The sequence below is a fragment of the Myotis myotis genome, unplaced genomic scaffold (assembly GCF_014108235.1).
Source record: "Myotis myotis isolate mMyoMyo1 unplaced genomic scaffold, mMyoMyo1.p scaffold_m19_p_1, whole genome shotgun sequence".
In the NCBI taxonomy this organism is placed as follows: domain Eukaryota; kingdom Metazoa; phylum Chordata; class Mammalia; order Chiroptera; family Vespertilionidae; genus Myotis; species Myotis myotis.
In genome coordinates this window covers 161,334,941-161,358,858 of record NW_023416313.1, presented here as the reverse complement: position 1 = coordinate 161,358,858, position 23,918 = coordinate 161,334,941, and the positions used below count along the sequence as shown (strand labels likewise).

Here is a 23,918-nt window from a genome sequence, read left to right as displayed (position 1 = left end):
GTTAAATGCCAGATACATGATGAATATTTTTTTAAAATATATTTTATTGATTTTTTACAGAGAGGAAGGGAGAGAGACAGAGAGCTAGAAACATCGATGAGAGAGAAACATCGATCAGCTGCCCCCTGCACATCTCCCACTGGGGATATGCCCGCAACCCAGGCGCACGCCCTTGACCGGAATCGAACCCGGGACCTTTCAGTCCGCAGGACGACGCCCTATCCACTGAGCCAAACCGGTTTCGGCACATGATGAATATTTTAATTTATTTAGCAATAGACATTTATACTACAACATACAAAACAGTAAAGGAAACAAAAAAATTTTTTTATAGTTGGCAGGAGAGTGAAATGGTTAAAGGCATACATTTTGAAGCCAGACTGACCTAGGTTTTGAATCTAGGTTTCTGTCACTTGGTAATTGCGGTTCTTTGAACAAGCAATCTCACATGTTCAAGCTATAATTTCCTGGTCTGTACAATGATGATAATAGGAACTACATCACAGGATTGTTTTTGTGAGTTATACTTTAAAATGTATCTAAAGTCCTTAAAATAGTAGTTGACAGTTCTATGTATACATCTTGGTTCTTGTACTCAAGGAACTACAAAAATAAGACAGGCCAAGACAAGCTGTAATATAAGGCAGTGTTATCTTATAAATAATGACGTAATAGTTAATGCATCAATTAGAAATCTTTCAGTTTCAAAAAATAAAAACCACCTCTAGCTATCTTAAGAGGATATCTACTGAAAGGACATCAGGGATCCATAGATTCTGCAGGAAGCTGAGGACAGGCTTAGAAAGAAACGCTTAGAAACCCAAGGAACTGCAGATGACCAAGAAGCTGGAGGCACAATTGTTTTTTAGCATGAATAGGCTGAATGAAGATTGCTGCCTGAGGATACTAAGCAGAAATGAAATCTAACCATGGGTTTGGGGACACTGTCACCCTGAAATAAGACTTCCCACAATGGAAAGATCTCCTTCACTGAATTGAGAAGCTGCCACCAGGTGCAGGACAGCCAGGAAAAAACCTACAAAAATGTTCATCCTGAATACTAGCAGTCATTGTACTGAACAATACCAGGCATGTAGGGCTTCAGGTGGAATCTCATTAATCCTTACAACCATCATGAGGAAAATAGTCTTATTACCAGGTCTATTTTTATAGATGAGAAAACCAAATCTCTGTGAGGTTAATTCGCCGAAGGTTCCACAATCAACAAGTGGTAAAAAAGAAATTCAAATCCAGAAAGTCTGATTCCAGAGGTTAGGTATACAGCTATTAGTTCCTCCAAGAGGAGGGGAAAGGTCACACCACATCTGGCTAGATAAGGAAATACATTATCAAGAAGGCTTTTTGAATTGGATAGATTGGGTGGGTATCTATCAGGCACTAGATATTTATCTATCTTTAAAAAATGGGTAGATTTAAAATATTTACACAATAAATACAAGAAAAACTAGACAATACAGTTAAGCAGAAAGTGATTTCTGTGATTTTGCAACCTAAGGATAACCAAGAGCAATATTTTGGTAATTAATATTCTTGGAATAGTCTTCGGGATTTTATCCTTTGGTCTATCCTATGTTGCAGACATTTCTTCCCAGGTTTTGTTTACTTTTTAACTTTGTGTAGTTTATTTTTAAATATCTAGGCACATTTTTGTCTTACATAAACAGAACCATACTATTTTTGTTATTTATTCATTTGCGGGGGGGGGGGGAGGGAAGGAAGGGAGGGAGGAAGGGTGACAGGGAACGGAGAGAGTAAATGAGAGGAAAGAAGGGAGGTTGATTTTAATTGACTTTATTTTATTTTTTAGAGAGGGAGAGAGGAACAGAAAGGGAGAAAGAGAAATTTGCTGTGAGAAACACTGATCTGCTGCCTCCTGCAGGTCCCCAACCAGGGATCAAGCTCCCAGGCGTGTGCCCTGACCAGAATCAAATTGGGAGGACATTCAACCAAATGAGCTACACCAGCCAGGGCTCGCTGGCTGATTCTTATATATGCCCTGACCAGGGATCATATTCCAACCTTGGCATATTGGGACAGCACTCTTAACCAACTTAGCTACCCAGCCAGGGCACAACCATACTGTTTTAGTTAACTTGTTTTTTCTACCCCCAACAAGATATTGTATCTTCCCAAGTCAGTAAGAATGTCTCTACAACAGTGGCTTTCAAATTGTATGGTCTTAGGATTATTTTATACTCTTTAAAAATATTTTTTTATTGATTTCAGAGAAGGAGAGAGAAAGATAGAAACATCAATGATGAGAGAATCATTGATTGGCTGCTTCCTGCACGTCCCACACTGGGTATCAAGCCTGGACATATGCCCTGACCAGGAATCGAACCATGACCTTCTGATTCATAGGATGATGCTGGATCACTGAGCCATGCTGGCTGGGCTATACTTTACTTTTGTTTATATTCACTTTACTTTTTATTTTTTTAGTACCTCACCCTTAAATTCATTAAAAATTATTTTTATGATTTGAAGATCTGACTTAACCTAATGCCAAAGAGTTAACTCTTTATTATTTTCTAAAAGGAGCTTTATTATTTCCCCCTTTATTAAAAACATACATTTTAAAATGATGTTTTGCAAACAACTTAAAACTACAGATGAAGCTAAAGTAGCTCTTGACCACCTTCCTCTTCTTCCCGTTTTCAGAGCAAACTACCATTTGTTCTCTTCCCTTTCAGGATGTTCCCTTCGCATTTAAATTTATGTAAGCCTAAATATAAGGTTTGTGGCTACGTGACTGTTTTTTCCCCTCCTCCCTTGTTATCTTGATCTTTCTACATAGGTCTATACCTTGTTCTTTTTAAGAGATGCACGGTGTTCCATAATGCAGATTACCATGTTAATTGTATCTTCCCTTCACCGACGAATAGGTTCCCAATTTTTCGCTATTTCTTCACCACCACTCCCCAAAACGCTGGGGCCTGAGTTTCATTGTGCGCATGCGCAAGTACCCACGGGTTACCTTCCTAAAGACGTGATAGCTTCGAGTGCTTTTTCATTTTGATGGGCTCCCGGGAACCGCAGCAGGTACGTAGAGAGACAACACACACCTACACCAACGACCCGGCCAGGAGACCCTGGCCCCGGCTTTTCCCCTTTCACAACGGACGCCGATTTTTTTATTTTATTATTATTTTTTTACCTCGTAGATGCAACAGTTCCCTGCACCGAAACCAGACACACAACCTTCAGCCACCGAGCTCTACGACTAAAAAAGTAGGGAAGGAAGACCCACGCGCCCAGAGAACCGTGACGCCTGCTTCCGGAAAGCGCACCGGAAGCCGCTGTTCGATTCTGCGTCAAATTCGACTCCAGGGGCCGTCGTAAAAGTGTCGTCCCGCGCCTCTGGAACCGGCCACAGGTCTCCGCTCGCCTGCGGCCGGGGGTCTGCAGCTGCAGGCGTCGGTTCCCCTCAAGATGGCGGACGAGGAGGCCAGGGGCGTGGAGAGGATGGAAGTCGGCCCGGACTTGCCCCAGACCCCGCGGGGACTGGCATCTGTAAGTCCGCGCGGGCCAGTGCCTTTTGTACCCCCCGTGCCTCCCTGCGGCGCTTCGGAGGATGTGGGGCTGCACCGCTCATGGCGGCTCCGGGGAGGGGGAGTCATCGGGATGGATGTGGAAGGCAGCCACCCAATACAAAGTCATCCCTCGCCCACCTTCCTGCCGGCCGGGTCCGCGGAGTAGAATGCCCCTGTCATTTATTAGCGGTGACGAGCTTCAGCATGTCTCCGTCCTGGCATGGAGGGAACTGGTGATGGTGGTAGCTGGTCTGTGGCGTCGGGGGCTGCGGCGGGCTGGGAGGAAGAGCTATTTTCCCGTAGACGCAGCGTTCCCCCCCCCCCCACCCCCCGCTTGACGGCTGGAATCCGGGTGCAGCACCTGCTGTTGGGTTGATAGCTGACGGGGCGGGGACCGACAGGGCCAGAGTGTGCTGCCCCTGTCCACTCATGTCAGCTCTGGGCTGCAGGGAAAGATACGAGGTGTAGCAATTGGAGTCCTTGGGCCCAGGATCTGGAGAACCCCGGGCCTCATCCTCAATGGAGGAGTCCGTCTTCCGTCGCTGCTTTTGCAAGGTGGAAAAGGGACTTCCAGACATTTCCAGCCAGAGAAATACCATGAATGAATATCGGGATCTATAGGTGGAAAGAATGGGAAGGCAACAGAGAGTGAGCAAATTTGAGCCCGTCGCCTGGCTGCAGAGAGAAAGCCGACAGAGGTTAGGCGTAAGCAGTAACATTAGGTAATAGTCTGGATGTCTAGTGGGGAGATATGTAGGGAATATTCAAATAATTGGTTGTGGCATGATGTTGACTTTTGTCAGGTGGTGTTTCTTCTTGCATGCAGGAAAGTGTAGGCTATACACCTCTTCCTGCAGTTTCTTTGGTTTGTAGTTTTAGTGGAAGCTTTCTTGGAGTATTTGAATACCGCAGACACTTGAGCATTGTTTTATGAGAGAACAGAGCGAACTCCAGAAATAAGAGTCCACCCCAGGGACTGGCCAGTTTGGCTGGGAGATAGAAACCAGGTAGGGAGGGAGTTTGAATAAGGGTTGGGCCACCCAGCTGTGGCAGTGCTTGCAGCTATCCCCTACCCCAAATAGTAATTCAACCTCACTTCATTGCTGGTATGGAAGGAGGGAGCATCTATCCTACCTAATAAAAGAGAAACATGGTAATTGGCGTACGACCGCTACCCTTCCCATTGGCTAATCAGGGCGATATGCAAATTAACTGCCAGCCAAGATGGAGGCTGGCAGCAAGGCAGCTTGAAACTAACATGAGACTTGCTTGCTTCAGTGACGGAGGACTCCAACGTTCCCCGTCTGCCGCTGCAGGCCTCTGAGCTGGCAGTTTGAAACATAGTTACAAAAATAGAAGCTAAACAAAACCCCAGAAACCATCTTTCAGCTAGCCGGGATCTCAGACCTGTAGTTGATACAGAATTTCGATTGTAGAACCTAAACAAACCAGATACCTGCTTTCAGGAGCAGAGGCCTAAGAGCTGGAGCCTCAGAGCTAAAGCTGGCTCAGAATAAAAAAGAAAAAAAAAAAGAAAAAAAGGAGCAGTTGGGAGCTTCAGTCACCCGCCAGCCTGAAAACAGCCCTCAGCCCCTCACCCAGACTGGCCAGGCATCCCAGTGGGGACCCCCACCCTGAAGGGTGTGTGACCAGATGCAAACAGCCATCATCCCCTCATCCAGGCTGGCCAGGCACCCCAGTGGGGACCCCACCCTGATCCGGGACACTCTACAGGGCAAACCAGCCAGCCCCCACCCATGCATCAGGCCTCTATCCTATATAGTAAAAGGGTAATATGCCTCCCAGCACTGGGATCAGCGGAGCCGCGAGGTCTCCCGGCACTGGGATCAGCATGACAGGGGGCAGCGCCCAAACCCCCTGATCGCCCTGTGGCTCTGTGTGTGACAGGGGGCAGAGCCACAACCTCCCTATCGGCCCTGCTCTGTTCCTGACAGGGGAAGGCGCCCCAACCCCCTGATCGGCCCTGCTCTGTGCCTGATAGGGGGGAGCTCCCCAACATCCTAATCGCCCTGCGGCTCTGTGTGTGACAGGGTGCGGCACCCCAACCCCCCACCCCCGGGCCCTGCTCTGTGTGTGATGGGGTAGAGCCATAACCTCCCCATCGGCCCTGCCCTGAGTGTGAGAGTGGTGGCGCCCCAACCCCCTGATTGGCCCTGCTCTGTGGGTGATAGAGGGCGGCGCAACCCCCCCACCCCACGGGCCCTGCTCTGTGTGTGATGGGGTAGAGCCATAACCTCCCCATCGGCCCTGCCCTGAGTGTGACAGTGGCGGTGCCCCAACCCCCTGATGGGCCCTGCTCTGTGCATGACACGGGGGAGCTCCCCAACCCCCTGATTGACCCACCTCTGTGCGTGACAGGGGGGAGCTCCCCAACCCCCTGATCGGCCCTGCTCTGTGTGTGACAGGGGGCAGTGCCCCAACCCCCTGATTGGCCCTGCTCTGTGCGTGACAGGGGGTGGCGCTGCAACCTCCCCATTGACCCTGCCTTGAGTGTGATGGGGCGGTGCCCCAACCCCCAAATCGGCCCTACCCTGAGCGTGACTGAGGGTGGCATCGCAACCTCCCAATCCGCCCTGCTCTGTGCATGACAGGAGGCGGCGCCCCAACTCCCCAGTCGGCCCTGCTCTGAGCCCGACCAGGCGCTGCACCTAGGGATTAGGCCTGCCCTCTGCCACCTGGGAGCAGGCCTAAGCCAGCAGATCATTACCTCCCGAGGGGTCCCAGACTGCGAGAGGGCACAGGCCGGGCTGAGGGACCCCCTCTCCCCCCGAGTGCACAACTTTTTGTGCACCGGGCCTCTAGTCTGAGATAATAAGAAATGAGAAGAGGGGAAAAGTTTGGAAGCAGTTGTAAACATCTGGTTTCAGTGGTAGCTTGTGCTTTGTACATCTTAGAGGTAATGGAGAAACTGCGTGCTGTGGGCAGAAGTGTTACTGTAATTTTGCATTGCTAAAGATGACGAGTGTTCATTTAAAGCTTTGATGTATTCCTTCCAAGTAGTATAGTAAAATCTCATCAACCTGGACTTCACTTATTTGGCATTGGAGATAATGGTACAGGAATCGAGCTAGAGTTACGTTGCAAACTCTACTTCAAGAAATGTTAAATTTCATTGTAAGGCTTTGGATTTTGCAAAGTAGCAGGTAGATTCCAAGAGAGGTGCAAAAGCTTCAGGGAAGTCACAGGCCAGTGGTACAGATAAGACAAGCGATCAAATGATTTTAATACAAGATAGGGTGATATAAGTGGATGAAGACTTGTGACTGTTAAGCCTCATGATCACTTTTTTGGCTTGGATTTCTCTACTTGAGGATCCCAGATAGCATCTTACTTTCCTTTTATTTTTAAATCTACTATCTTTAATTTTATCCTAACTGGAGTAAGATTCTGGCTTTCCAGATTACTTCTTCTTTGCTATGAAGCAAAACAAGCTCAACGATTCTTTGACATTTGAATAATTTGTATTTTAAATCAACATTGGGAGGCAGGTAAAACAAAAATAATAAATATGGGAGTGTTGCAGAGGTTTAAGAACTCTTACCAACTCCACTAGAGTTTTGTTTGTGGCTATAGTTCTTGCTATCCTTAAATCAAACTTCCTTCTTAGTTCCTTGGTCATTTTTCTGTCATGTTGCTATCAACATGTATGAAGGCTATCAAATTCTTAGTATCACCTAACACAATTATAGTGAGATAATAGGTATGAATTATTGGACATTTATAAAAGCCATTGCTTGATAATGATTAGGGTAATTGATTCTGTAGATCAGCATCCCCTACTAATTTTGAAGTCCTGGTCTTGTGGGCCACACATTGAGTAAGACTAAGCTAGACATTTGGAAGTTCTCAGTACAGACTTGACATTGTGGGGAGGGATAAGATCTTTGAGGAGGAAAGTGTGTGTGTATGTGTATATGCGTATATAGGAACATACATACAGAGAGACAGACGGACATGGAGTAAGACAGGGTAAAGGGGGAGAGAGAGAGAAGGAGGCGGAACAGGAATGGTTGAATTTCAGGGGCAGAAGATGGAGGAAAAACCAGGGAAGGACCTAGAAAGGGAGTAGCCAAGCAGGAATGAGGTGAGAGTAGTGTAGTGTCATAGAGTGTAGTGTCTAGAAGAGGGTGGTTTACTAGGTTCAGGAAGATGAGGACTGAGAAAAATTGGAAATTCAGATAGTATATGGGGTGGTCTAACACAGCTTTTAGCTTCTGTCTTCTTCAACTGGACTTTCATAAGTCCATCTCAGAAGATTTTCCTGGCGTGGTACTTTTCTTTTTCCTGTCTACACTCTCTGCCTATGTGATTTATTTTGTTCTATGGCTATAAATACCACCTGTATGCATTCAGTTCCCAAATTTAGGTCATCTCACTTCTGAGCTCCAGAATCACAAATCCAACTACCTACTTGACATGTCCACTTGGATGTCTAAGTGTTTCAAATAGGGGAGCAATTAGGAAGCCACTACAGTGACTTATCCACACCATAGGTGATGGTGGCTTGTACGAGAGAGATCACTGGAGATGGAAAGCAGAGGTTGGATTCGAGAGAGAATTTGGAAGTATGGCAGAAACAAAAAGATTTGCTTGTGGATTGAGCATGAGGCAAGAGGGAAGAAACAGATGACATCTGGATCACCAGTGTTTGGCTTAAGCATTCGTGGCCATAGTTGTGTCATATACTGAGGAATGACCTGATTTTGGGAGGGGGAAACAGGAAGGCAGATCAAGAGTTTTGTTATTCCTGTCTCAGTAGATGAAACTTCCATAATAGCTCTTGAACACAAACAATTCTGTGTCTCCACTCCACCTCTCTAGTCATAGTCACCATCTATTGCTAGGCAACTGCAGTGGCCTCCTAACTGGCTTCATTGCTTCCATTTTGCCCTGTTTCAGTCCATTCTCCTCTTAGCAACCAGAGTAAATCTTTTTAAGACTAAATCATATTCATGTCAGTTTCCTGCCTAAATTCCTTGGTGATTTTCCATTGTGTTTGGAATAAAATCTAAATGCATTACAAGTCATTCAAGATCCTGCCTGATCGGCCTCTACATGTCCTCTAATTTCTTGTTAGTTTCTTCTCTCAGTGTTAGCCACCTGGCCTGTTAGTTTCTAAAACAAGCCCATGCTGTATCTTGCTTCAGGGCCTATGCCTTTGCTTGCTGTTTTTTTGCCCCTCCTTAGAGTATTTTTCTTCTGTTTTTTCTTGATACCCTGTCTAAAAGATGGGTTCCTCTTACTCTTTGTCAAAGTATCCTGTTTATTTCTTCTACTGTACTTATTACAATCTGTAATTACTGTATTATCTTTATTTACTTATTTAAATGTCTGTCTTTCCTGCCAGAATGTAAGCTCCATGAAGGCAAGGATCATGTCTCACTGTATACTGATATATACCAGTATGTGCTTGATATAGCAGACATTTACATACTCTTAGTGAATAAATGAGGATCAACCTTAGTGATTTATTTTAGCAAGAATGGTAGTGATTGGGGGAAGGAGGACAGAAGTAGGGAGCATATTGGGATAATGGCTAACCTTGGAGTCCAGACTGAACAGGGAGCTAAGGAAAGCGAAGGGGATTGGTGGGATTTAAGGTATTAAAGTTATGATGTTGACATAAATTGAAGGACTGAATGTTATGGTCAGAAATTTGGAGTTTTAGAACATGGAGGCACATCAGGTGCTTGTAATGGCAGAGCCAGGTTTAGATGTGCCTCTATGTTCCTATAGCATCCTTTTCATACTCTTGTATATAGCATATCTCAGGCTCTACTCATAACTACCTATTTACTGTCTATCTTTTGTTCTAGATAATAAACTCCTTGATAATACAAACTGTTTCCTGTTCACATCAGTATCTCCACTACCTACAACATTGCTTCAGAATTGTTATTGAATATATGAATGAATGAATGAGGAGACACTAGCCGAGGTAGAGCGGAGGTGAAGGAAGGGAGGTGAAGGTTAAGAGTTTATAAGGCTAAAAAGTTTAAAATTGAATAGGGAGGATTTAAAAAAAATTTTTTATTGATTTTTTTTTTTTTTTACAGAGAATGGAAGGGAGAGGGATAGAGAAATAGAAACATAGATGAGCGAGAAACACACCCCCTACTGGGGATTGAGCCTGAAACCTGGGTATGTGCCCTGATCAGGAATCAAACCTAACTGGTGACCTCCTGGTTCATGGGTTGATGCTCAACCACTGAGCAACACCAGCTGGGTATTGTTTTACTTACTTATTTATTGATTTATCCTCACCCGAGGATATTTTTTTCATTGCTTTTTAGAGAGAGTGGAAAGGAGGGACGGGGAGAGAGACAGAAGCGGGAGAGAGAGAGAGAAACATTGATGTGAGAAAGCCATGTTAATTGGTTGCCACCTGCACATACAAGTGCATATGCGACTGAGGACCGGGGATAAAACCTGCAACCTAGGTACATGCCCTTGACTAGGAATTGAACCCGAGACCCTTTGGTGCTCAGGCTGGTGCTCTATCCACTGAGCCATGCTGGCAGGGCAAATAAGAGATCATATATATATATATATATATATATATATATATATATATAAATTTAAATTCTTTATTGTTGGAAAATAGGGAGGATTTTTAAAAAATGTTATTGAGGCCTCCTGGTGTGGCTCAGGGGTTGAGTGTTGACCTGTGAACCGCAAGGTCACAGTTCAGTTCCTGGTCAGGACATGCTCTGGTTGTGGGCTCGGTTCCCAGTAGGCGGCATGCAGGAGGCATCTGATTAATGATTCTTTCTCATCATTGATGTTTCTATCTCTCTCCCTCTCCCTTCCTTTCTGAAATCAGTACAGATATAAAAAAATCTTATTGAGGTATAAGTTATCTATCTATAATAATAAAATGGTAATATGCTAATTAGATCTGACGTCATTCTGGATGAAGCCGGGGCCAGAGGGAAGCCAGCCCAGGTGCTTGTGGGCGGCCAGAGGGAAGCAAGCCCAGGTACTGGGTGCCAGTGGGAGGCTGGTGCCGGCAGCAGGGGGAAGGAAGGCCTACTCTTGCATGAATTTTGTGCATCAGGCCTCTAGTCCTATCTAATAATAGAGAAACATGGTAATTAACCGTAACTTCGCTACCCTTCCCATTGGCTAATCAGGGTGATATGCAAATTAACTGCCAACCAAGATGGTGGCCAGCAGCCAGGCAGCTGAAGCAAACAGGAGGCTTGCTTGCTCCAGTGACGTAGGAAGCCAAGGTTCCCCGCCTGCCGCTGCCGGCCTCTGAGCTGCAGTCTAAGAAACAATGTTGCAATTATAGAAGCTAAACAATCCCCAGAAACCTGCTTTCAGCCAGCCGGCCTCGGAGCTGGAGCTGAAACAGTGTTTCAATTATAGAATCCAAACAAACCCAGAGACCTGCTTTCAGCAGCCGAGGTCTCAGAGCTGAGCCAAGCCCCAGAGCTAAAGCTGGCTCTCAGCTCCAGTGACAGCCATAGAACGTAAATAAATCCCAGAATAAAAAAAGAAAAAGAAAAAAGGAGAGGTTGGGAGCTTCAGTTGCCCGCCAGCCTGAAAACGGCCCTCAGCCCTCACCCAGACTGGCCAGGCACCCCAGTGGGGACCCCCACCCTGAAGGGGGTGCGACCAGATGCAAACAGCCATCATCCCCTCATCCAGGCTGGCCAGGCACCCAAGTGGGACCCCCACCCTGATCCAGGACAACCTTCAGGGCAAACCAACCGGCCCCCACCAGTGCACCAGGCCTCTATCCTATATAGTAACAGGGTAATATGCCTCCCAGCACCGGGACCAGCGGAGCTGCAAGGCCTCCCGGCACTGGGATCAGCATGACAGGGGGCAGCGCCCAAACCCCCTGATCGCCCTGTGGCTCTGTGTGTGACAGGGGGTGGGGCCACAACCTCCCTATCCACCCTGCTCTGTTTGTGACAGGGGAAGGCACCCCAACCCCCTGATCAGCCCTGCTCTGTGCCTGATAGGGGGGAGCTCCCCAACCCCCTGATCGCCCTGCGGCTCTGTGTGTGACAGAGTGCGGCTCCCCAACCCCTTGCTCAGCCCTGCTCTGTGGGTGACAGGGTGCGGCGCCCCAACCCCCTGATCCGCCCTGCTCTGTGTGACAGGGGGCGGTGCCCCAACTCCCCTATTGGCCCTACTCTCTGAGTGACAGGGGGGAGCTCCTCAACCCCCTGACGGGTCCTGCTCTGTGCGTGACAGGGGGGAGCTCCCCAACCCCCTGATCGACCCTGCTCTGTGTGTGACAGGGGCAGTGCCCCAACCCCCTGATTGGCCCTGCTCTGTGCGTGACGGGGTGGCGCCGCAACCTCCCCATTGACCCTGCCTTGAGTGTGACGGGGCGGTGCCCCAACCCCCCAATCGGCCCTACCCTGAGCGTGACTGAGGGTGGCATCGCAACCTCCCAATCCGCCCTGCTCTGTGCATGACAGGGGGCGGCGCCCCAATTCCCCAATGGGCCCTGCTCTGAGCCCGACCAGGGGCTGCACCTAGGGATTGGGCCTGCCCTCTGCCACCCGGGAGCAGGCCTAAGCCAGCAGGTCGTTATCTACCGAGGGGTCCCAGACTGCGAGAGGGCACAGGCTGGGCTGAGGGACCCCCTCTCCTCCCCAAGTGCACAGATTTTTGTGCACCCGGCCTCTAGTAGTTATATAATGAGTTTGGTTTTTTTTTTTTTTAAAGCATTTGGTACAACCTTTTTTTTTTAATGTTAAGTTATACCCTTCTAATAAGCTAAGTGGTTATCGAAACATGCTCTACTAAATAAAGTTACTGAAAAACTCCGGAAGAGTTATACTAGTACTTACCAAAGTGCTTACTTGCTATATGGGAATGACATAGGCCTTGTCCAGATGGAGTTTACTTTAATCACAATTAAGCTTCACCTTATTAGTTTCAATGCAATGTCAGCCTAAGGAGAATTTTTTATCCCTGCAAGCCTTGTGTTGGCAAATATGATAAGGAAGTTTACTATGTCTTCATGGCATTGATAAAATAGGCTGGGACAAATATAGAGTCATGTGATAACAAGGCCCCTCTTTTTTCTTCCCTGTTGAAATACATAAACATGCAGTCAGGATATGGCTTTGAGAACATACTGTCCCTCTTAAACCATTCTCTTCCTTTTTCTCCTCCAACCATAAGTTCATGCTCCAATTTTCTAGGCTTTCCTTGAAGTCTTTTGATGAATGAAATCTGCTTTCCTAAACTCTGGGGTACATATCTCATATTCTCTTCCTAAGGCAGAATATGTGTGTACTGTATTAAAAAAACAATCACCACCACCAGTGGATAAATTAATAGATTTGTCCTTCTGTGGCTAATGTCATTACTCATAAATACCAAAAGTTCAAAGGCATTTTAAAAGGTAGTCCATAAAGACACCTTAAGTAGTTATAGCTCCACTCTTCCAAACAAGTCAAATAGACTTTGTTCTGAAGAATGGCATTAAGTAAACTATTAGAAGATGAACTACACTCAAGTAAATAACAGTAAACTCTATCTTTCATCACAATTATATGTGATTGATCTAGGGCAGGGGTCCTCAAACTGCGGCCCGCGGGCCACATGCGGCCCGCCGAAAACATTTATCCGGCCCGCCGGGTGTTTTTGCCGCCGCTGCCTGTCCTGCTTAGCAGCCGACTCATCCCGGGCCCGCAGTGCGCATGTGTGGAATGTCTGAGGGACAGTGAACTGGCCCCCTGTTTAAAAAGTTTGAGGACCTCTGATCTAGGGTTTTAATTGTCTGCAAGCTCACTAAGTCATAATGTGATATGACTGGCAAAAAAAGAACACGATCTTTTAAAGCAATTTAGTGCTCTGGATAAGAAAGGTAATAAATAGTTCTGCTCCCCTGTGTGGAGGCATATTGTACATGTTCCATAAATGGAGAACGGTCTGGATACTATGTCATTAGGAATGGACACATTTCTTTAGTTTCTATGTTCTAGTTCAGTTTCAAAATGAAGAGACTAAGGAGAAATATAATAGTTACCTTAATTTATTTGAAAGGCTGTTGGATAAAATAGAGTAAATTGTATTGGATCATTTCAGGCAGTGTAGGCTAAAAGTTACAGGAAAGTAGATTTTGGGTTAATTGTGAGCTGTAAGAATGGAAGTTGACTGAGAGGAAATGTTTTGTATTGGGTAAAATAGCAGAGTAAATTGTATTGGATCATTTCAGGCAGTGTAGGCTAAAAGTTACAGGAAGGTAGATTTTGGGTTAATTGTGAGCTGTAAGAATGGAAGTTGGCTTAAAGGAAATGTTTTGACAGGCTTAGAGACCCAATTATCAGATAGGGTAGGGTTTCCCTATGGTGTAAGCAGTTGAACTAGGGGTTGTTGTTTTCTTATGTTTATGAACCTGTCAAATGGTATCACAAGAAAACGTTGTATAACCAAAAGATTTCTTGGTGCTAGAGATGCTTCAATTACTAACCCAGTACTTGCCACATGACCACTTCTAGAGCCTCCAGATGTTGTTACCACTTCAAAACAGAAGAATTAGAAAAAGAGTTATATGCTATATTTAAAGTTTCTTTTTCAGAATGATGTTCCTAAACAAGCATCCAAGTAAGTCCCTGGGGATGAGGGAAATATTTGGAATGTTTGGGAATTTAAATATGTGAGAACTTGTTTTCAGAGAACAATTAGGAAAACCTTCCCTTAATTCCAGATGCTGGAAAAAAAAAATCTGGGAATTCAATAAAGAATTATTAATTTTATTCTTAAATTGGGAAAATTACTAAGAGCAATCAAACAGAACAAAAGCAAACTTTTTGGTGTATGGGATGATGCTCCAACCAACTGAGCCACCCAGCCAGGGCTGGAAGGCACAGGTTTTTTTGTTATTGTTGTTTGGTGTTTTTTTGTTGTTGTTAATCCTCACCTGAAGATATTTCTCCATCAATTTTTTAGAGAGGGTGGAAGTGGTTGGGGAGGAGAGAGAGAGAAACATTGACATGAGAGAGACACATCGTTTGGTTGCCTCCCAATGCTGAACTCACGATGCCTGGGACCGGAAATTGAACCCGCGACTCTTCTGTGCGTGGGCTGACGCTTCAACCACTTAGGCATGCCAGCCAAGGCTGGAAGGCACAGTTTTTTAAAAAAGGTTTTAGTAAAATGTCTTAATTTTTATAATAAAAAATTATCCCCCTAATATGGAAGCACTGTAAAGATATTATTCATAGGTAAGCAAACATACAAACAGAGTCCATGAAAATATGCTAAAATCTCACTACCCACAACTGTTAACATTTTGGTATATATTCCCTCTGATTTCCCCCCATGTAAATACAATTAATATTTAATCCAAATGAGATTTCATACATATTGCTTTGTAACCTACTTTACTGAACTATATAATAAAAGGCTAATATGCAAATTGTCCCCTCAAGAGTTCCACCGACCAGGAATTCAACCACCCTCTATGACGTGCACTCACCACCAGGGGGCGGTATGGAATGAAGGCACTCCCTGGCCGGCAGCTGGGGAAGGAAAGCCCTGATTGGCCCTGATCGCCAGCCAGGCCTAAGGACCCTACCTGTGCACTGGGCCTCTAGTATATTATTAATGCCTCTCTATATTAGTAAATAAACATCTGCACTATCAGTTTCTTTTGTAACTTTTTATTTTGGACTCATTTTAGACTTACAGAAAACTTGAAAAAATAGCACAGACAGTTATTTTATATCTCTCAGGCCTATATCCACTAATGTTGACATCCTACATAACCTTAGTATAATTATTAGGGTAAAGAAATTAATATTGATAATAACTAAACTACAAACCTTATTTGAATTTTACCAGTTTTCCCACTAATGTTCTTATTCTGTTCCAGGGTTTTTTTTAGGATCCCACATTACATTTAGTATTTCTCCTTTATCTCTTCCAGTCTGTGTCTCAGTTTCTTCATAGTCTCTTTCAATTTGTAACAGTATCTTGGTCTTCCCTTGTTTTTCATGACTGTGATACTTTTAATATCTATCTATCTATCTATCTATATATACATATATATATATTTTATTGATTTCAGAGAGGAAGGGAGAGAGAGAAAGAAACATCTATGATGGGAGAGAATCATTTGATTGGCTGCCTCCTGCATGCCCCCTACGGAAACCAAGCCTGAAACCCGGGAAACCCCAGTCATGTGCCCTGACTGGGAATCAAACCGTGACCTCCTGGTTCATAGGTCAATGCTCAACCACTGAGCCACACTGGCTGGATGACCTTGATACTTTTTTTTGTTTTTTTTTGTGTTTTTTTTTTGAAATATATATTTTATTGATTTTTCACAGAGAGGAAGGGAGAGAGACAGAGAGAGTTAGAAATATCGATGAGAGAGAAACATCGATCAGCTGCCTCCTGCACATCCCCCAAAGGGATGTGCCCGCAACTCAGGCACATGCCCCTGACCGGAATCGAACCCGGGACCTCTCAGTCCGCAGGCCGACGCTCTATCCACTGAGCCAAACTGGCTTCGGCGACCTTGATACTTTTGAAGATTATTGATCAGTTTTGTACAATGATCCTCAATTTGATGTTTTTTCATGATTGGAATGAGGTTATACATTTTGGGCAAGAATAACACAAAAATGGTACCATATTTTTCTCAGGGCATCATATTAAGGGATTCTTGATATTAATATTTTTTATTAGTGATATTTATCTTAATCACTTGGTTAACTTGGTATCTGAAGGGTCTCTACTTTATACTTACTATCTTTTCCCTTTCTAGTTAATAAATATCATTAGGGAGATAATTTGAAACTATTTGGTGTCATTTTAAATATATTTTACAGATTTTTAAGAGTTTTTTTCTTAATTGCAGAAGTATTGACACTTGTTTGTCTAAGTCAAGCAACATGACATTGTTTACTCTTTTTTTATATATTTTTATTGCTTTCAGAGAGGAAGGAAGAGGGAAAGATAGAAACATCAACAATGAGAGAGAATCATTATCAGCTGCCACCTGCACACTCCCCACTGGGGATGGAGCCTGTGACCTGGGCAATGCCCTTGTCTGGAGTCGAACCTGCGACCCTTTAGTCCACAGGCCATCCACTGAGCCACACCAGCTAGGGTAGCATTGTTTACTCTTTTAATCCTCACCCCAGGACATGCTTATTGATTTTAGAAAGAGGGGAGGGAGTGAGAGAGAGAGAAACATGAAACATCAATTGGTTGTCTTCTGCATGTGCCCCAACTGGGGATCGAACCCACAACCTAGTTATGTGCCTTGACCAGGGATCAAACCTGCTCCAACCAACTGAGCCACCCTGGCCAGGGCTTTATTTTATTTTTTTACCTACATTTTAATGGGTTTTGTAGGGTAATCTCATTGTCATTTTAATTTGCATTTTTGTAATGACTAATGATGTTGAGCATGCTTTCAGATGTAAATAAGCATGGCATAGCCCAGCAGGTGTTGCTCAGTGGTTGAGTGTTGACCTACACCAGTAAACCAGGAGGTCACGGTTCAATTCTCGGGTCAGGGCACTTGCCCAGGTTACAGGCTCCATCCCCAGTGGGGCGTGCAGGAGGCAGCCAATCAGTGATTCTCTCTCACCATTGATGTTTCTCTCTTCCTCTCCTTTCCTCTCTGAAATCAATACAAATATATATTTTTTAAAAATAAGCATGGCATAGAAGCCATCTGTAACAGCTTCTTTTGAAGAGCAGGTTTTACTTTTGATGAGGCCCATTTTTTTTTTTTCTTTGATGGTTAGTGCTTTTATTGTGTTCTAAAAACTCTTTGGCACTCATTCATTTTGATCTCTCATTAATTGCATGGTTCTTGAAAAAAAAAAACTAATACTGTAGGGGAATGCTTTGTCTGTACAGCCTCTAACTGATAATAGAGTTACCTTTACACACCCAAAATTAGCCATTTCAGAAGGGAAGGATAATTCTCACCCACTCCAGCTGCTTTTCTTTTTTCCAGGTATCTATGGTATATGTGGGCAATCACTTGTTTCCAAGACTTTTTTTTAATCACCCACTTTCCTTTTGTATTGGCAAAGGATAAAATAAGAATATATTGTAGGTCACTTTCTCTGAAATTACAGAACTGTGCTATTACTGGTGCCCCTAGAATTTTAAGAAGGAACTTACAACAAAATCTACTCATTTTCTTTTCTTTCAGTGGTGGGATCAGCAAGCTGATTTTCATACTACTTTCTTGCACCATTTGGCACAATTGGTGCCCGAAATTTATTTTGCTGAAATGGACCCAGACTTGGAAAAGCAGGAGGAGAGTATACAGACGTCAATATTCACTCCACTGGAATGGTATTTATTTGGAGAAGATCCAGATATTTCTTTAGAGAAATTAAAACATAGTGGAGTATTTCAACTCTGTGGGAAGGTTTTCAAAAGTGGAGAAACAACATATTCTTGTAGGTAAGAATTAGAAATTTACAGGATTGGTTGTAATTACAATATTGATATTTTGTAATTCAGGTACACCTATTTCATGATGTACCTTTCTTGGTTTATTACTTGTATAATCCTACTTAACTAACTTCCTTTTATTATGCACTTATACATCTGTTTTTGCTAGTATACTAGTAGCTTTTTTTTTGTTTGTTTTTAAAATTTGTTTTAATTTCAGAGAAGAAGGGAGAGGGGGAGAGATAGAAACATCAATGATGAGAGGGAATCATTGATTGGCTGCCTCCTGCACTCCCCCGACTGGGGATCAAGCCCACAACCCGGGCAAGTGCCCTTCACAGGAATCGAACCCTGAACCTCCTAGTTCAGTGATGGCGAACCTTTTGAGCTCGGCGTGTCAGCATTTTGAAAAACCCTAACTTAACTCTGGTGCCGTGTCACATATAGAAATTTTTTGATATTTGCAACAATAGTAAAACAAAGACTTATATTTTTGATATTTATTTTATATATTTGAATGCCATTTAACAAAGAAAAATCAACCAAAAAAATGAGTTCGCGTGTCACCTCTGACACGTGTGTCACAGGTTCGCCATCACTGTCCTAGTTCATATGTCAACACTCAACCACTGAGCCACGTCAGCCGGCAGCTTGTTTTTTTAATATGACATAATTAAGCAGTTTTCTCATTTTTTCTTCATGTTCTCCAAAAGTGTGCAGAAGTGATAGATTTTTGCCTCATTATGTAGTCCACATACTCTTAATTTGAAACTCTTGAGGCCAGGTGTATTTCAGAATTTTTATACTTCCCTAGCAGAGTCAAGGCAGGATCTTATCATCAAACACAGCATTTTTGTAAGAAATCTGTAAATATTCACAGCAAGTGGTATACATAGAGTCTGTAGTTTCATGTTATTTCAAGTCAGTTTTTGTTACCAAGTGAGATTTGGTGCCAAAGGATTGCAGACCTGTAAGGGTAGAAAGAATTTCACTGGGTAAAGGAGGCCAGTGGTATGGAAACTAGAAACAGATTTAGGCTTTTACCGTTTGTGAGAGCAGTTGCCTTAAACATGGAAAACTTTTTCACTCCCTAATCCTGCCTGAAACTTCCAACTTTTAGATCTTAGCAGCACTTTTAGTTGTTTTTCTTTTTTCTCCTTTAATAGAGGTAGTGTAGGTTGGGTTAGAAGTGGGACTTTTTAGACTTTATAAATACAGAAATTGTTTTTTGCTTTACTGTAATTCTAGGTTTGACTGGTTTATATTTAGTTAATAGTTGTTTAGAACTTACTATCTTTTATCCAATTCTTTCATCAGGAAAAAGTCAGCTTATGTGTTTTGTACACTGTTTTGCTGTATAGCCTGATATACTTCATTTATCTTACATATTTTTAGCTGAAGCCCCAATCAGTTTCAACTAAAGCATAGTAGACATTTGTAGACCCTATTTCTCCAAAAGTGTCATGGAGACATTTAAAAAATATATATGCTTTTATTGATGTTTTTAGAGAGAGAGAGAGGAAGGGTGAGGGAAACATCAGTGAAAGAGAAAAATCGATTGGCTGCCTCCTGCAGGCCCTGTTGGGGATCTAGCTTGCAACTTGGGCATGTGCCCTAACCGGGATGAACCATACTGGCTAGGGCACATGGAGGCATTTCAAATTGTCACAACTGGGGAAATGGTACTAGTGGGTAGAGACAGGGTTGCTGCTTAAACATCCTGCAATGCACAGGACATCTTTATGTCTGACAACTATCTGGTTCAAAACTTTAGTACTGTTGAGGTTTAGAAATCCTGCTCTAAATAGGTCAGTAGATCAAATACATTTTAGAGAACATTGTTAGGCAATTTTTATTTCCTGTTATTCTTTTAAGATTCATTTTTAAAATTTCCAATTCCATATCTTCAACTCTTCTAAATATTTTAAAAATTACTTTTGTAGCCCTAGCCAGTTTGGCTCAGTGGATAGAACATCAGCCTGCGGACTGAAGGTCCCAGGTTTAATTCTGGTCAAGGACACATGCCTGTGTTGAGGGCTCGATCCCCAGTGGGAGGCATGCAGGAGGCAGCCGACCAATGATTCTCTTTCATCACTGATGTTTCAGTCTATCTCTCCCTCTCTCTTCTTCTCTGAAATCAATAAAAAAAAATTATTTTTAGAAAATTAATTTTGCATTTTGCACCAATTTATAGCAGGTCCCCAACATTTTGTTCAGTGTTGTTCATTATAGTGATAAGATGCCATAGGAACTTAACTCTTGTTTATATCAATTAACCTATTGTAAAAATTATATTTTTGGTGTGTGTGTTTTTTTTTTAATCCTCACCCGAGGATATGTATTTTAAAATTGATTTTGAGAGAGAGAGAGAGAGAGAGAGACATCGATGTTAGAGAAAAATATCAATTGGTTGCCTCCCATACGTGCTTTGACTAGGGATTGAACCCTCAACCTAGGTATGTGTCCTGACTGGGAAAATCGAACCCCTGCAACCTTTTAGCATACCAGATGATGTTGCAACCAACTGAACCACTCAGCCAGGGCTGAAATTAGTTTTGTTATATGTTGTTTCACTTAAAGTCAAAGAACCTATAGGTGACCTTAAGTGAGGACTTACTGTATATTGTCCTTAGTGTTTTCCTGAAAATATTAAATAAAATAGTACATTTTAAAAGCTGTTGTTAGGGAAGAGATGAAGAGAGATTGAATTTCACTCATTCAATAAATATTAGTTCAATATCTAACATGTAGTAGGCACTGTTTTATGGTGTTTGGGACATATCAGTATCCTCCTGTATAATAAAAGCGTAATATGCTAAGTGTCCAGCCTCTCGGTCCACCATTCGGTTGACCTCTCAATCCGTCGCTGTGACGCTCACTGACCACCAGGGGGAAGACTGGTAGGTTAGCTTGCTGCTGGGGTCCATCTGATCTGGACTGGGTGAGAGGGCTAGACATGCCCTGGAGCTCTCCATTGTCCCTCCCCGGCCGGCCCGGCAGTCCCTGATCAGCCTGATCTGCGAGACTGCCCCAATGGACCCCGATCGCCGGCCCCCAGTCGCTGGCCAGGCCGAGAGACCCCATGTGTGCATGAATTCATGCACTGGGCCTCTCGTTTAAAATAAATAGAATGCTGGCCAGGTAGTTAAGTTGATTAGAGCATTGTCCTGATAACGAAGGTTGCGGGTTCCGTCCCATGTCAGGGCACATACAAAAATCAACCAATGCATACAAAAATAAGTGGAACAAATCAATGTTTTTCTCTCTCCCCCTTCCTCTATCTCTAAAATCAATCAATAAATTAAAAATTTTTTAAATAAATAGAAATTCCTGCCCTTATGATGCTTACATTCTAATGGCTTTTGTCTTTATCCAAGCTTTATTTACCATTGAACAATCATTGTTTGTAAAGTGTTTGTAAATGTAATGGGTAAGATGATTGCAAATACTTTTTTAAAAGTTAATTGCTGGGGTTCTTGTCCCAGCATCAAGAAGGGTTCAGGAATCTGGAAAAGGCTATGCATAGATGACATAGAAATCCAGAGACTAATAAAGAGTCCGGAGACGAGATATAATTTTGAAAGACATTGGGGGTCAGAGGACCTTCAGCTAAAGGAACTGAAGACTGCCGCCTTGTCTAGGACCCTTGCTTTTATTAACACAATTTGTCCTAAGGCAAGGTGGAGATAATACACTTCAAAGGGTAAGGTTTCAAAGGGTACAGAAGCATTGTCAGGGGAATAGCCTAAGGCTTTTCAGGTGTTTGGCCAGTAGGAGGCAATAACATGTAGATTAAGATGCCTTCTAACTGTCTGGCAGCCACAATCAGTTTCCTATTCAGGTTTGGGGAAATGCCTTTAGCCATTCCGAACAGGTGACTACATGTGTGACTCAGCCCTGTTGAGTCCCCAAGTCTCATCAACCTTTTGATGAAACTCTTGAAATTACGACATGCTGGAATTGTTTTCTGGCAGTTAATCACTTCTTCATAAAACTAATTTTGAAGTGTATCTTAACAGTTTGAAACCATGTGCAAACTCAAAGTAATGAGAATGATTTAGGAAACAAAATGAAATATACAAACTTAAACATTCAACTATGGCTAAAATGAAGCTAAAATTATTTGAAATTTAGTTTTTGAAGCATTTTTATAATTAGTTTGGATCATATAGGAAACTCATTCACATTACATTATAGTCCGCAAGCATCAGTGGGAGTAATCTAAATTTTGGATTCTGATTTTTAATCTTTTTCAGGGATTGTGCAATTGATCCAACATGTGTACTCTGTATGGACTGCTTCCAGAACAGTGTTCATAAAAACCATCGTTACAAGGTATGAAAATAGAGCCATAAAATATCTAGATTAGCAGGAATCTGTTGGCCACCTAGTTCATATTCCTGACCAGTACTTGAATTCCTGCTATTACAGTTCTGATGTGTGTAACTTTAGCTCTGATTAAATATATTATATGAGGAAGAGGTAGTCCCATACAATTTTTTATAAGTATGTCACATTTATACAAAAGGTTGTGTAAGGTATATGAACAGCTTAAAGGACAACTATAAAGTGAACACTCGTGTAACCACTACTGAGGTCAAGAAATAAAACATTGCCTGCTCTCAGAGGCCTCCTCCCATTTGTTCTTCCTGGATCATAATCTTTCTCTCACCCCTCACAATAATTTGTCCTTTATTTCCGTTTTAGCTTATCACTCAAATCATATTGAATAGTTTTATCTGGGTTTTTTTGTGTGTTTTTAAAAAAAAAATATATATATATATATATATATTATTGATTTCAGAGAGGAAGGGAGAGGGAGAGAGATAGAGACATCAGTGATGAGAGAGAATCATTGATTGACTGCCTCCTGCACAACCCCACTGGGGATTGAACCTTGACCAGCATGTGTCCTTGACCAAATTCTAACTCAGGACCCTTTAGTCTCCAGGCTGATGCTCTATCCACTGAGCCAAACCAGTTAGGGCAAGTTTTATTGGTTTTTGAACTTTATATAGGTGGAGTCATACTGTATCTTTTTCCTTTTGAGTTACTTCTTTCATTCAGCATTGTGTGTGTAGCTGTAATTTGTCCATTGGCCTTATATGCTCAGTAATCCATTTTGTCTTTATTTATTGTGCTATATATGGATAATGCAGATTGCTTCTAATTTGTGGTTATTATGAACAATTCTGCTATGAACATTCTTATTTGTGCATTTTGGTATATATGTACAGTAGTTTTTCTGGGCTATTTATCTGGAATAGAATTGCTGAGTTCTAGAGCAGGGGTGGGCACCCTTTTTGTGAGTGCGTGCCAAAACCAGCAAAATCTCTGACTCAAAATTCTTCTGTGTGCCAACTCTAATTTTTTGAGAACATGTTATGCCTACTTGATATCTCTTAAGGTGTATGTGAAGAACCTTGAAGAAGAAATAAAATTCATTCAAGCGACAAAAACACAGTATATGATGATGAAAAATACATTTATTTTTTAATGTATACATGTACACTGATAGTCCTACAGAAAACTTTATGACTCGGTTTGATATTATCAGTGGGACTTTTGCTGCTGCATCACTAATGACAGAGATTGTACATCAGGCTTATATTTCATGACCTTCAGAGATATGCATGAGCTACTACTTTCATCCGTCAGGCTACTACTCCTATTATGAGACTTAACAAAATTCATCACTGAGAACAAAGATTCGCAAGCGTATGTGGATGAAAACATGGAGAGTAACGCTGTTGCAAAGTTTTTTAAACAAAAAATTTTCTGGAATGGTGTGGGGGGCTGTTTCTCTCTTTTCCATGTCCCGCATGGAAAAGGAAACAGTCCATTTGCTGAGTGGAGGAGCTGGGGATTAAGAAATTAAAGAAAGACCAAGACGCGAAAATAGATTTTAAGCTGGGGCCAGGTGGGCGCCATCCTCTCTGATGG

At 42.9% G+C, this 23,918-nt stretch overlaps 1 protein-coding gene across 5 annotated transcripts in view; it reads left to right on the top strand.

Annotated features, from left to right (window-relative positions):
- The first annotated feature begins 3,001 nt into the window (after nt 1-3,001).
- The window catches only part of UBR1 (ubiquitin protein ligase E3 component n-recognin 1), a 143,504-nt gene continuing 122,587 nt past the window's right edge, over nt 3,002-23,918 (top strand). For 2 of the 5 annotated variants that reach the window (XM_036299006.1, XM_036299002.1), the window contains exons 1-4: nt 3,002-3,063; nt 3,186-3,534; nt 17,728-17,984; nt 22,232-22,310. In XM_036299006.1, coding sequence (XP_036154899.1) covers nt 3,454-3,534; nt 17,728-17,984; nt 22,232-22,310 — 417 coding nt within the window. In that variant the 5' untranslated portion in view covers nt 3,002-3,063; nt 3,186-3,453. Of the gene's footprint in view, nt 3,064-3,185; nt 3,535-14,130; nt 14,154-17,727; nt 17,985-22,231; nt 22,311-23,918 lie in introns of those variants that run through there. The other 3 variants (XR_004966038.1, XM_036299011.1, XM_036299013.1) reach the window with 3 other exon arrangements.